We start from the raw sequence: 14,562 nt of genomic DNA on the forward strand, positions 1-14,562 counted from the left end.
TCAGTGATGATCGGACACGTCCAGTCACTAAAAAACATCTCTGAAACCTCTCTATAAGTGACCAGATGCTGGGGGAGTCAAGTCCGGTCGTAGGAGAAATGCGAGTCCGGTCAGTTGTGTAGAAATGTGTTGGTAACTGGACTCAGCCTTGGCACTTCCGATCGTTGGACCTAGGCATGTCTAGTCTAGAGTATGCACACGCGGGAGCTAGCCATTGAAGCCCGATGGTCGGCTTCGAAAGGAGGGGACATGTGGCGTCATCCTAGCGACCAGACTCTACAACCTGCGTGTCTGGTCATTATGACCTACGCATCCGGTCAGTGCGCGTTTTGCCCAGTGAAGGAGTAATGGCTATTTTAGCCCTTGGGGCTATAAAAGGAGTGTGTGGCTAGCCTTGGGCTGGTTGCTGAGGACCCTCATGCCTATGTGGCTTGTGTAGGAGTGCTTGGATGCCCTCTAACTCACTTATGCTTGCAAGAGTGTGAATCGATTATGAGTGAGTGTGATTCTAGTGCGTTGCATTGTGAGATTACATCGAGTGACATTAGGTGATTGAGTTGTAAGCCGGTGGTGCTTGTTACTCTTGGAGGTTGCCACCTCCTAGATGGCTTGGTGGTGGTCTCTGTCAAAGCCCGCAAGAAGCTTGTGCGGTGCTCCAGAGAAGAGCTTTATGAGGGGCATTGTATTCGCCCCGCGGGAGCTACGAAAAGCAACTCTAGTTGAGCATGTCATTGAGCTACCCTCACTTTCGGGGTAGGTTCTTATAGTGCCCGACATGCGGGCTTGGCGGGTGATGCCAATTAGCCGTCGAACCACCAAGTGAGTGGTCGACACAATAGGAACGTAGCGTGTTGGCAAGCACATGAACCTCGGGAGAAAATCACCGTATCAACCTTGTTCTTCATGTTGGTTTGCAATCCCCTTACATAAGCTTGTAATTACTTTTATATACATTGTGCTTGTGTAGTTGCTCTTGTAATTAGTTAGCTTGTGTTGCTCACTAGTTACCTTCTTGATTGTGTAGCATAGAAGTAGCTCCCTTGCATGGCTAATTTGGTTTGTGTAACATTGTTAGTCACTTTGCTTAGTTTGTGTAGCTAAGTATTTGCATTCTCTAATTTGGCATTGGTTGCCTTGTTAGCATTGCTAGTGAGCTTAGTTGGCTTTGTGCTTTTGCTTACTAGCATGTGTAGGAGCTCCCTCATTGCTTGAAATACTAGTGGCATAGGTTTGTGTGACCTTGCTCCTAGAATTGGTTAGGTGAGCTCTAGTTAGCCCGACACCTTTGTTGCTTAATTTGGATCTTTGCAAGGTGCTAGAGAACATAGATAGAGGGGTGTAGTCTTGGCTAGACCGATAGTTTAAATTCCACACTTGTTTCGGTTAGCCGTCTCGATTAAGTTTTAGAAATGACTATTCACCCTCCTCTAGTCGCCATCTCCACCCTACAAATATTGGTTTACCGGTAAGTACTTCAGTTCACTATATTCTTTGAGGCAGTTACATATGATGAAATTATTAATAGGTAATTCATTATCGTGTTCAATGCAGCAATGGAACAGGCAGGATACACTCCCTATAGCTCTATATATTTGGACGGAAGCAGAGTTAGTTTGAGGGAATGCGAGGCGCAAGTACAGGGAGTACACGGACGGTCTCGATGTCCTAACACATCACCAGATTATGCTCTCTTTACTATCATACATGTGTCTTGTTTGATGTACACTATATCACAACCTAACTCAATTATGAAATGTTTAGGTGCATTGGTGTTCTTGGGATGCTTCGGACCTCGAGTACTATCTGAGTCCTGTCACTAAGGATGAGTCAGACGAGTATCGCTGCAACGTCCCTCTTATTTTCTTTCATGTGGTCGAGATTCACTTGCCCATTAGGGTCTGCAGATAGTTTGGAAGAATGACAGGCTACCCACCACCGCTTTACTCCACCAACCAAGAATTGCACGGATGCATTATCGATTAATAACAAAGCTGCAATTCAGACGTGTGTGTGGTACAACTAACATCGTTTTGTTGAAGGTATGATCGCAGGAAGAGGTACAAGACCAAGGATTGGCACGTGACACATAACGCGTACATCCACTTGTGGCAGAATAGGGAATGGCAGTCGGTCCATGTAGGTCCCCCACATGACCAGCACACCTTTGACGAGTACTTGCGGTGGCTTCATAGGTCTACGAGGACACATATCAAGCCCCCATACACTAAGGAGGCGATTGACAAGGACTCAGAGGAAGATGTGATCGAAGATGTGTATGACGTTGCCACTAGGGAGGACGCACAACTACAGAGAGCCTAACTTTAAAGATACGTGGTAAGATACTCGAATGTTACAATTTGTTATCCATTTGGTATTAAGTATGTGTACTAAAACTGTCCAACCGCGTTTCTGTACCTAGGCGACACAATTGTCAAGGATGTCCAACGAAGCAGTGTTTTGGCTTCACGAGTCTAGAGGGTAGGGGCCAGGGGTTCTTGAGGCTTTTGTGGAGGTAAACATAAACTTGTCTGTTCCAAAAATGTATCTTTAGTGTATATGCATTTGGGAAATACACTAACTTTAACGTCTATTTATACAGAAGGTGAAGTGGAGCTATAGGAAGCTAGCTCAGAAGCTAGCTGCATGGACACTCCTTGGGTGGAACCGGCAGTCCCAGCGCGGACGGGTGGCACATCTTCTGGCACTTTGAGGACAATAGCCGACTCTTCTCAGCCGATGACAGGTGCCACTTCCGTAGTGCGTACACCACCACATCATAGCGTCGGGAAGGACCCTACAACCAAGGACGACGACGATGACCCCTGGGCTTTCACAGACAGCACCACCAGTGGGACGATTGGTCGCAGGACGAGATCAGCATGTGTTAGCTAGGTGGTGCACTGCTTGGTACCCAAGGAGCCTCACAGGTAGTAACAACAGTAGTTTCTTTAAATACGTAGGCTCTATGAACTAACGATCATAAAGATTATAAGTAATCGTGCATATCATATACTTATAGGGTATGAGCCGTACGCACCGGCAATGCGACCACACTAACATTGGCTACACTCCCAATGTGTTGCCAACAAATCCAAAGAGACAGAGGCGTTCGAGGGATCCTTACACTCCTGGGTCTTAGTTTGTTAGGTCGAACGGATATTGTCGTCCGAAACTTGTAGGCTTAGTTGGTTATGTTATGTCGAACCAATGAAAATGTTATGTGGCAGCTTGTCAACTTGCGCACGGACTTTATTTATTTGCTTTATATTCGTTTCAATGCATCACGGCAGCACTACCGGCGAGATTAACTAGCAACTAGTTCAGGAACCAGCAGTCCTGGCGTATCTCGCCGCTGGTGTCTTGACCCCGATCCTCCCGAGGTTGGTCATCGCCGCCACAAAATCGCCGAAGAAGGCACCCTGGTTGGACGCGTAGTAGTCAACCGTGTTGCGCGACCTCATATCGGAGTAGCCTAGAGCACCTGCTCAGAGCCCACCGGTGAGGCATCGAGGAAGGCGAAGGCGTTGGGGTCAGAGCTGCAGGTGTCGTTCAATTGCGACGCGAAGCCGGGGTCCATGGTTGCGTCGGTGCCGATCCTCACCGACAATAGCCGATTTTCTATCTATGTCCAGGTTCTGCCACGCCGTGGTCGGTGGCGCGGCAGACCCTACCACATCACCGGTCAGCAGCCCCGGTCGTCACCATGTTAGCCTCCCGCCGCGCACCATGCATGGTGCGGCACGTTTTGCCGCGCCATGGCAATAGGCGCGACCAAAAGTGTTAGTTTAAAAAAAAACAAATAGTGTTAGATTTAAAATTAGTTTACAAAAAGTGTTAAAAATAAAAAAATCACAGTGAGCAGGTGACACGTCCAGTTTAAATTTGTGGAGCGACCCCTTTGGTTTCTCAAATATTGGGGGCCCCTGCTGAACTCAACATCATCCGATGTCTTTATCCAAAAAGAGAAAACGAAAATCATCGATGCTTGCAAACCTTCTCTAATCTCTACAAGGGTAGATATATGTTTGGACCAGAAGCTTTAATGTGTTTTCTTTTATGGAACAATATATCATGTTTGTGTGTGGTTACATTTCTTATGGTGAAAATGGGGCTTGCCCACCTTAGCTTAAAATCTTGACTTGACACTGATACTTATCTTTTTTTAGATTTAATAACGCCATTTTTTAGTGGTAAGTAGTGTGTCCACCAATTGTGAGACGCATGTGACAGAGATGGGCTCCAAGAGAAAAAAAAGAATGATTGAAGATACACTAAGTATTGTTGTGTGAAGGCCTTGTAAAAGAGTGGTGGCTTGTGCTCTTACTTATTATTACTTGGATTCACTTCTGGTCTATAGTGACTTTATCAATTTCATGATATGTCAGTTTAGTCCTCTTTTGAAGGTGCTCATAGAATAGCATGAGTGATGTAGACTAGGCCCGATCTTCCGAAAGGTATGATAGCATCGATTGGTGGAGACTCGACGTTCACGATCTAGGCTTCGAACCAAAACTGATTCGGACCCCCACAACCGTTACACCACTGCTTTGTTGGTTATCAACCACGCGAACGCGATTGACCTCGCCGAGAAGGCTTTCCTGCAAGCGAATCGAGAACACAAGTAAGAACGAGATAAACGCAATCTGAAATTGCAAATAAATATGAGGCTTATGATAATGAGAAAGAGTTCAAGTCTTTATTCGAAAGGACTAATCACCACAGACGAACAAGATCAAGAACTGGGGCTCTGGTTCACAGCAAGCGGCCTTGACGGCGACAATTGCAGCAAAACGACGTCTGTTTCACGAGGAAATCAAGAACTAAACAAAACCCAAACCCTAAGGAGAGCGACAGCTGCTATTTATAGAGTCTTGGGCGTCACCCCCCTGGACGTGCCCCCTAATGGGCCCAAACGCGATACACGGCCCAACGGACCCAAAGACGGTGTCGCTACACCCTGGCAGATTCTGGACGCTGACTTGTTTCGACGATTCCCGTTGATTCCAAAGGTCTTTTGACGTGAAACACTTGGATTGGGTTCCTTATCAAATTATTTTTCCAACCATATGTGGAGCGTCAAAAACGGAGTCCAGATGCATCCTGGGTGACCAGTTTAAGGCAGACTGGTCCTGGAAGCCGAGGCAGACTCGAACTTGAGTTGCTTTGGGCCTCCACCTCGGGGATTCGAACCGAATTAGCCTCGGACCTCCTTCTTGACTTGGACACCCTTGCTGGCCTCCTACCCCTCCATACCATGTGCCAAATATGGTCATATGCATGGGTGTCATGTCTTCAGCAATGAGTGCCCTACATGTTTTGTGATGTCAGTCTCATTAAAGATTTTGTACCATAATTTATAAACTTTCTTACATCTACAGATTATTATAATATGTAGATGTAACTGAAATTTCATATTACAGTAATACATGCACCTTATTGTAATATATAACTCTAGACTCATTTTTCTATTATCTATGTTGCATATTCTTCTACTCAATAGATGTGTAGTAATAAATCATGCTATTTACATCTAAAATTTTTGGGAAATCATACTTTATGTTTAAGTCTTGAAAATTTTTTGTCTGGATTTACGAATTCGGTTGTGGTTGAAAAATTTCTAACACTAAAATGGAAAACTTTAGCATTGACTAATGTAGGTACATCGACATGCATGTCGACAGGCCTATATTTTGCATTTGTTTCTGCATGCATGCTTTTATGTGTTTTTTTGTGTTTTCCATTTTTTAAATGGAAGACAGGTTCCTTTGGTTGAGGAGGAGGCAGGAAAATGTTATGGAGAGACAGAAGAAATAGGATGTAGAAAAATGTTATATGAAGAAATAGGTTACTACTGTTTGGTTAGTGCCTGTGCAACTATTGTTAGTGATGAGTGGCTGCTACAATCACTTTCGATTAAGTTTATAGTTTGTTTTAGCTTTGTTCCAAGCAATATTATCCTAAATACTAAATAGTAAACGATCAGTTACCCTTTGTTCCAAGAGAGTAGCCATTTGAGTTGTGAAATCCTATTTTAGGTATTTTTGGAAGAATCACGGCTCCAATAGGTATTCTATTATGTTTTTCAAAATAACAAGTCATCCATCCCGTACTTCTCGTTGGGTAAAAATAGCAAGCCTCGAAGGCTCGCCATCTGCATGGTGGTGTGCTAGCAAATGGATGGAGTACAGGAAACAGAGAAGCGAACCAATCTCAGCATGACATGTCAGCTTTAAAAAGTAGAAAATGAAAAATTTAGAAAGGCCGTTGCATTACTCTACTTTTTTTTCTCTCTTTTGGAGGATGTTCTATTTTAGAGAATGGCTAAACCATGGATTTTAGACTCTTATTTTACATAATCTTTTAGAGTTGCTCTTAGACGATTTTGACGGTGTTTAAAAACAGTTAAATGATCTAAGCGATTAGGTATAGTACCACTAAATATATAAATTTTTTTTGGAGGAAAACTCTGTTTTCGTAGAATGCATATAAGTGTTTACACAATTTTAAAACACCAACATCACCGCTAGGGTTGCCAACTTACATAGAAAATTTACCCTCCTGGTTCAAACCAGAGAACAAAGCTGAAACAATGACGCAAACACAAAGAAGTGCTAATCGCTATATCTAAACTCTTACAAAAGCCCTTCTCTAGTTCCAGGTTCTTAGTTCACTTTCACAAGATTTCCAGCAAGCTTCTCATTGAATTGATCTTGTCATTCAAGTATCTGACATCACCCTTCTCCAACAATCACTGCCATTTCTGTAGGAAACAAAAAAGTATTTTGTGGAAAATTTCATTAGATGATCGTGCAAACTTCTTCTCTATTCCCATTTTATTTCAGATATTCCACATGGTCCACAAAAATAGTTGAAAACATAAAGAATTTTATACGATACTCCCTCTATCCCAAAACAAGTGCTTATCTCATACTTCAAGGAGTCAACCAATCTAATGTTTGACTAGATTTATTAAAAATAGTATTATCATTTATATCTCTAAATAGGTTTATTATAAAAATATATGACATAATTAATCTAATGATATGTATTTGGTAGCATATGCATTATTATTTTTGTGTATATATTTAGTCAAATTTAATATTGTTTGACTTCTCAAAGTGCGCGATGAGCATTTGTGTGTGTGGTGTGTGTGTGGGGCGGGGGAGTAATAATCTCTTGTCTGTAAAGGGATTCGGTATTCAAAAACTTCGTAAAAGCTACCAAGACTCCTTTCACAACCTATAGCCTCGTTGAAACAAATCCGTAAAAAATCCCACTCCCTCTCAAGTCTCACATATTGAGATGCTTTGTTTTGTTTAGGTCGTTTATGCCGTTTTTTTATTGTAAATAGTCAAACTATTTAATGCACCATTTAGGATCTAAAGAACGGTTTCCACTTGCAAAACGCGGTTCAAATAATAAACACAAAACATGTTTCACGAAGAATTTGATTTGAAAATGGAGTATATCCGTATCTGCACAGTGTACTTTGTATCACGCGCTTCAATGTACTAGGCGCAAATACTGAAATACAGGACGAGAAATACTGGGCCGGGCTGGGCTGAATACTTGTATCTCGTCGTCTAGCGGTCTAGCCGGAACGGGACCCCGGCCTGCGCAGTTGGCGCCGGACCGCTTTCGCACGCTTCGCACTCCAACTCCCCTCGCTTTCTTCCCACCAGTCTCTCACCCATCGTCCCCTCTGCCTCTGGTCCTCCTTGTCCTTTGCTCCCGTCCCTTCACAGATCTCCCGCTCCCGAACCGTCCCGTCGGGGCGCCTAGGGAACTGCGTCTCGGCGGCGGCGGCGGCGTCGGCGGCGCGCAGCTGACCGGATTGAGCAGGGGATGGACGGCGGCGGCGGCGGCGGGGGGCTGGGGGGCTTCCGGTGGACCGCGGAGGAGGCGTCGACGATCGGGGGCATCGCCACGGTGTCGCTGTTGCACTCCTTCATCCCCACGCACTGGCTCCCCTTCTCCATCGTCGCGCGCGCGCAGCGCTGGCCGCTCTCCCGCACCCTCCTCGTCAGTCAGTACCCACCTCCCCTCCCCTTCCTCCCCCCCGTGCCTCGTTTTCCCCGCTTGCTGCGATTGCGGCTCGTTACTGTTTACCGCCTCCAGATCTGGTGCATAGTTTGACGTGGGTGGGCGAAGGCTAGCGCCCAATTGGTCGTGCAAGAGAGGGCCATTAGGGTTTTATAATCAGGTTGGGCTGCTCTCGGTGGTTGGTTCCCTTGGTTGGATCCGGTTGTGCATCGTGGCATTAACAAACGATGGCAGTTTTTGTGCCATGGTAGTGTGGTGGTGCCTGGCTGCTGCCTAGTGCGTATGGCATATGCTGAGTGCTGCCTGAACATCCGAATGAGATTGCATGGGCAATGGCAGCATGTTCAGGTGCCCATGCTCCCTAATCCCCATGTTCTGATTTTCTGCGTGGACGGATTTGTATGGAGATAGTAGACTGCATATGTGCTTCTGTTACCTTCCTTTCTTGGTGGAATATTGTTCCACGGTTCAGGGAACACAATTTTCTAGGGAAAGTGTGTCATGTCTTCTTCCGACTTGTGCTGATTTCATGTGTACATCCGATTGCGGTGATTGTGACAGATGGCTGTTGTTGCAGTGTTTCTTAGTAATGCAAGTAATGTCATGTGTTCTATCCACGAGCCAAGTTTGGGCAAGCAAGTTGACAAAGCTTTGTTTAGACCAGTTGCCAGCACATGCCTAAAATTGGTTCTGAATTAGGCTGTAGCAGCTTCTAAGAGAAAAGTTATAGTTGTGATCTAATCTGCCAGTGTACTAATTGCATCATATTTGTCGTGATCTCTTAAGAATTAATGATGAGTTAAATGATTCATGCACTACATCTATGTTTTATCTCATCTTGGTTCCACTGTTTTGGTTCACCCTGTTTGCTTCATCCTGGGTAGCATACTCTCTAAGAGCATCTCCAAGAGTTCCCTAAATCCCTTCCTAATCCTTGTTTTTAGTAAGATGAGAAAAAAACCCTCTCCATCAACTCCTAATCCATCCTCCTAATCTTTTAGATCTTGGGAAAAGTCACCCTGTTCCGCGTAACTTCCGAGTCGCGCGTATCTTCTCTCCCCACACGTGTTTGTTGGCCAATCTAAAGATGGAAGGGCGTGGAAAGAATAAAGAGTAGGAAAGGGTTCCTGATGCAAATGTACAAGAGAGAAAGAATATATAAAAGTGGTTAGGATAATTTAGAAATAGTATAGGATTCCTGATGTAAAATTGTCTTCTATATTTTAGGGGTGGATTATTAGAAACTCTTGGAGAATATAGAGATGGTCTTCTTTATTCCTTCCAATACTTTTTTAGGAGTTATAAAACTCCATGTTTTTGGGAAGAAAATATTGGGTACTCTTGGAGATGCTCTAAGAACTTGCAATTTCATATTCTTCATTCTTGTATTTTCTATGATTTAGTGACTAGGACATTGTTATTTTTGAAATGATGCCCTTCTTTCTATATGTTTCTTCTAAAAAAAGATTGCTAACTTCTGCAGCTGCATTTGGAGGTGTTCTTCATGTTGTTTCTACGTCTCTTCTCGGGATAACTGCAGTTACTATGGCAAATACTATAGCTGGCGAAGAAACAGTGCATAAACTTGCCTCGCTGTTGCTGATTTTTCTTGGAGGAAGTTATATCTTGTTGTTTGCCTTAGGAAAAGGTGGTCATAGCCATGCTCATAATCATCCAATGGAAAAGATGGCAGTCGCTGGTCTTGTACTTGTACCTGCATTATCACCCTGTGCAACAACTCTTCCAGTTTTTCTTGCTGTTGGCAACTCTTCCTCGATGATGATTCTTGCGATCATTGTGCTCCTCTTCAGGTCTTCACCCCCTTTCACTCCACTGATTTCCCTTTTGTTATTTTACTTGTGGCACTACCAATTACAATTGTACTATCATGTCCTTTCTTTTACGGGGTTTGTTAACTCACTAAAGTTGAAACAAGATTTAAATTATGGAAAGATGTTTTTATCCCTATCTAAATTAATGAAGCAAAAAAGTAGCATTGCTGACCCATGATCATCAGGATTACCTATGTCCTCCTCGCCTCTTAGAAGTTTCTTAGCAGCAGGATTTACTCTGTTAGGACCTATGAGCACTTTGTGTTACCTTAGCTGATACTTGGAGCACACTGAGACAAAAAGGAGCAAACTCAAGTAGAATAATATACCGATGCATTTGCTAAGCATGAACTCATAATCTCGTTTCTTTCAGTTTTCAAGATCTTCCTTTTGAGATATTTCTCTTGCTTCTTTTTAGTCATCATTTTGTTGTAGCACATATGTACAGTAGGAGTCAATTGACTGAGGGAACCAATCTCGACAGTGTTTGACGGGATCACTAGTTATCGTCATGTGCTCATGTTAAAATGATTGGCAGCTTTATTAGTGCAGCGCTCAATTTTTTTTTTATCTGTGGACTAATTCACACTTTTGTTCAACCATGGTTTGTACGGGTAAGTATTGTTAGCTGTCATTCATATCCTTCATTTTTTCTAGGTGCTTTGTTTTGAATGTGATAGTAGTTTCATGAAGTACGAGAAAGATGCTTCTTACATCGATTCTTGTTTTCTCATCCATTTCGTTTCTTCCTGCAGCACCATCACAGTGATGACATCCTTGGTGGCCCTTTCATTCTATGGTGCTAGCCAAATCAAGTTCCACTGGGTTGAGCGCTATGACAAGATCCTTGTCGGCACCGTGCTGTGCCTTGTTGGAGTCTTAACATATGTGTTCCATCATCACGATGGTGATGAGCACTCTCTCCACGAGCATGTGCAGCACCGGAAACTCGTGTCTCTCTAGATGCCTAGATACTGAAGTTTCATATGTTTGTTGTCCCCCTAACCGTCCCGCACTATGGATGCTGTATACAATCTGATTATCGACTTAAGCTGCCGCTCTGGTTTTGCTGGGCATACATATCATCTGATCAAGTGAATATATTGCCTTGTCAAAAAAAAAAGTGAATATATTGCCTTGTCAAAAAAAAAGTGAATATATTGCGCAAACAGCGTGAAGTTTGTACCGTTGTGAATTGTGATAATAGTGGCCTCTTTTTTGGCATTCTGAAATGTTTACCTTCCTACCTTTGGACACAATAAATTGTTTGTTGAAATTTCGTTTTCTTAGTTCTTTTCCTTTCCATCCATTTTGTTTTTCAAAAAAAAGTCTGTTTATATTGGGTGTAAAAGTGAAATCCAATTAACCAAATGGTGTTTTGACTGACTGTTGGCAGAAGGTGAAAGCTTAGGTTCAGTGGGCTTAGCGCAAATTCGGCCCAGTATACTACAAAGAGCCGAGACGGGCCGGGGAAGAACGCGCGGCAGGCAGAGCGGCCACGCCGCCGCCGTCGCCGTCGCCGCCGATCCCTTTCGTCTCCTGAGACCCCCGGCTCTCCCTGCTCCTCATTCGCCTTTCCTCCTGCGATCCAGCGACCGAAATCCGATCGCCTTGGCGCAGGCGGGCGATGGGCGACCACTACCAGACGCTGGGTATCCGGCGAGATGCCACCAAGGCTGAGGTCAAGGCTGCCTTCCGCCGCAGCGCGCTCCGCGACCACCCTGACCTCCACGCCGGCTCCACCGACGCGGCCGCCCGTGCCGACGCCGCGCGCCGGTTTCGCCAGGCGTCCGACGCGTACCACGTCATCTCCGACGACAGACGCCGCGCCGAGTACGACCTCCGCCTTCACGGTTCCACGTCTTCCTACGCGCGTACCTCCTCCTCTGGTTGGGCCTCCTCGTCGGCTTCCTACGGGTACGGGTATGGGTACGGCCATGGCGGCGGTTCGTGGCGACGGACGCCTCCGGGGACAGCGGGTGCCGGCGCCTCGGTGGGGTTAATTGATTGGGAATTCTTGCTGAAGGCAGTCACTCGGCGAGGCTTCCTTATCAATCTGGGATTCGCCAGGTAAGCCAAACAGGCGTCGATATCGAAAGTTTTCGTCTATCATTCGCTATTATTTCCGCCGTGCAAAAAGGGGCTTCCGGGAATGTCCATCGGTTAGTTGCTTGCAATATTTGCAAGAGGGGTTCGTCTGTAGGTTTGCTTAGTTGCGTTGTTCTTTTGATGAGTGCCAGCCCGGATTGTTTACTAAGCACACAAGACAGTTCCTGATCTAGGGAGTTCACAATGGAGCTAAATATGCAAATGTGGCTTACTATGGTTGCAGGCTATTGTTGTTTCCATTGACCATTTGTGTTCGGTCAAATGTAATGCAGGCCAGTTTCATAAGAAAACTGGAGAAAGACTTACTATGGTTGTTACAAGTTTCAGCAAACACATGCTGGGTGTTGCAAACTAGTGTTGTTCAGTGTAGTGTTTTTGCTTTCTACGAACTATTATAGTTATGGTGATCTTACTATTTTAAATCTGATACTCCTGTTGAAAACTCTTATCGATAACTATTTATTTCAGTGTACTGCTATCTGGGGTAGCTTTTCTTGATGGGAGTATTTTAGAAATTTGGAAGATGAATAACTCCGGGGTAAGTGTGTTCCATTGTGTTCCTTCATTAATTTTCACAATGTTCAAATAATCAGATTTATTCCCTTGGTATAATGCCTATTTGTCAGTATGAATTTTATTAACCGCCAATTGGTATAAGCTGTTGAACTTATAAATTGAGTAGCTAATTTGTAATTTTTGGTCCTTGTGAGGTTATGCCATGTGCTAATGGGTGATGGGCGATAGCCAAGAAATCAGCTCTTGATTGGTTTGTTAATGATAAAAGGGTCCTGCTCCTGCATGAAAAAACAATGTGGAGGGAGGTGTGATTAGAAGAAAAATTATAAAGTTCACTCATTTTGCTTTGGCAAGTTGTAGACAAGAAATGGACTGGTGAAATGACTTGTTTGATCGATGCGGCCTTCTGCTGTTGATGTTGTCATATTACAACCCAAGAGTGAAGCTGAATCTAAGCAAACCAAAAACAGTAGATTATATGATTTGCACCTTGTGGGAGCTTTGAGGACTGGGTACACCCTCTTTTTGGTCATATCTAAAATTCTAATGTGTAACAGGAATATTTTCTCTTTTTTCCTGACAGGTTGGTTAGTTATATAAATAAAAACATTACAATGCCCTAGGTTTGTGTTCCCACTACCTCCCATTGTTATTGATACTTTGTTTAAAACTATGGCATAGGCTCAGCTCTGCAAATGTTGCTCACTGTTCGTTTAAGGAAAATCTTGGCTTTTAATATAATAAAATTAAAATGTGAAACTAGATGAGTAGAGCCGCGAACATAAGATTCTTGCATTGTACTTTAGGAAGATCATTATTTGATAACATGCGGTTTATTCATTCTTATGTGATTCACATGTTCACACTTTGCTAGTAGTGAGCCCCACAGAGGCGTAGATCATGATCTGTTGCATGGTAGACAGTAAAATGATTCAAACTTTGTAACTGTACTCTGCTCCTTTTTAGATTTGACGTCAATTTCTCATTATAGTATTACTATTATAATTGGTAGCCCTCTTTTCTTTTTTGCATACGCTGAGTGGTGGACTTTAGGTACTATGTAGTCTGCACAAAGTCCTAACTAGCTACTTGAGATTGCATCAGCATGGTTACCTATGTAAGGGGCTTAACTTGAGGAGACTTTATGGCAATCATCAAGATATTGCAAACTCTGGTGCGCTTGCCGCTTATGATTGTAAGAGCTAGAATTTACTTATCACTAAATGCGAATATTGAATATGATATGACTATATCCTACCTTAGGATCCTGAAAAGTAAAATAAAAAGTCCTTGTAGATGTACTAACAATAAAACCCTCTATGAACAGTGTACTGATATTCCGGTTCTGACATGTTGAATAAGCAGTTAGATGGTAAGCCTTGAAATAATTGAGTGATTAGAAAAGCAAGATCTATATGGAAAGACAATCTGTACATGTAACTGTTGCGGGATAGTGTATGATCTCACGCTCTATTGTTGCATACTATGCCCGATGCAGTGAAATAAATGGGTGCATTTCTTACTGTGCAGAAATCATTTGACGATGCCATGGAGAAGGTCAGAAAGACGCAGAAGGGAGATACGTAGAGCCTTTCATGGTACATTAGTACATATATATACTGATGACGTCCAAACCGATGTGCATATTGTTGTCCAGATCCTGATGCTTACTTTGTAACACGTATAGTTCTGAACAATTTTTGTATCATGAGCTTGTGCTTGATCCCTGATTCTTTTGCTGACGAAAAGAGGTGACTGTTGAATAAATGGCTGTAATTCACGTACGTTTCGGGGACAGCTACATGGTTGCAGTGTTGCTATTGTTCATAGCAAAGCGGGAAATAGCAATAGATTTCAGCTGTACATCTGACAATGTTTAGGTTCAGTCGGGAACCCAGCCTACTCTCGTCGCCCTATGTTACTTGTTATTAGCTCTGGGTATGAAAATTAAGGCCTTTTTTTTTTAAATAAATTTATTAGTCAAATTTAAGATAACTTGACTAAGCACTATTCTAAAATTGCATTTTTTGGAGGGACGGATAGCTAGCTTAGCAGCCCAGAA

General features: G+C 43.5%; 2 protein-coding genes across 4 annotated transcripts; both read left to right on the top strand.

Moving 5' to 3' along the window:
- Positions 1-7,707: 7,707 nt before the first annotated feature.
- Positions 7,708-11,079, top strand: LOC136455941 (uncharacterized). Its single transcript, XM_066455667.1, has 3 exons — positions 7,708-8,026; positions 9,527-9,854; positions 10,631-11,079. The coding sequence occupies exons 1-3, from the start codon at positions 7,846-7,848 to the stop codon at positions 10,836-10,838; spliced, it is 717 nt and encodes a 238-aa protein (XP_066311764.1). The 5' UTR covers positions 7,708-7,845; the 3' UTR covers positions 10,839-11,079.
- A 139-nt stretch (positions 11,080-11,218) lies between these two features.
- On the top strand, positions 11,219-14,284 carry LOC136455942 (chaperone protein dnaJ 72). 3 transcript variants are annotated; one of them, XM_066455669.1, is made up of 4 exons: positions 11,219-11,945; positions 12,453-12,522; positions 13,554-13,695; positions 14,031-14,284. In XM_066455669.1, coding segments are annotated over exons 1-4 (657 nt in total). In that variant the 5' UTR covers positions 11,219-11,502; the 3' UTR covers positions 14,033-14,284. The 3 variants fall into 3 exon arrangements, with proteins under 3 accessions (XP_066311766.1, XP_066311767.1, XP_066311768.1); XM_066455670.1 differs by having other exon boundaries at positions 13,554-13,674; XM_066455671.1 differs by lacking the exon at positions 13,554-13,695.
- Positions 14,285-14,562: the final 278 nt, after the last annotated feature.

The sequence above is a fragment of the Miscanthus floridulus genome, chromosome 6, assembly GCF_019320115.1.
Source record: "Miscanthus floridulus cultivar M001 chromosome 6, ASM1932011v1, whole genome shotgun sequence".
Taxonomy (NCBI): Eukaryota; Viridiplantae; Streptophyta; class Magnoliopsida; order Poales; family Poaceae; genus Miscanthus; species Miscanthus floridulus.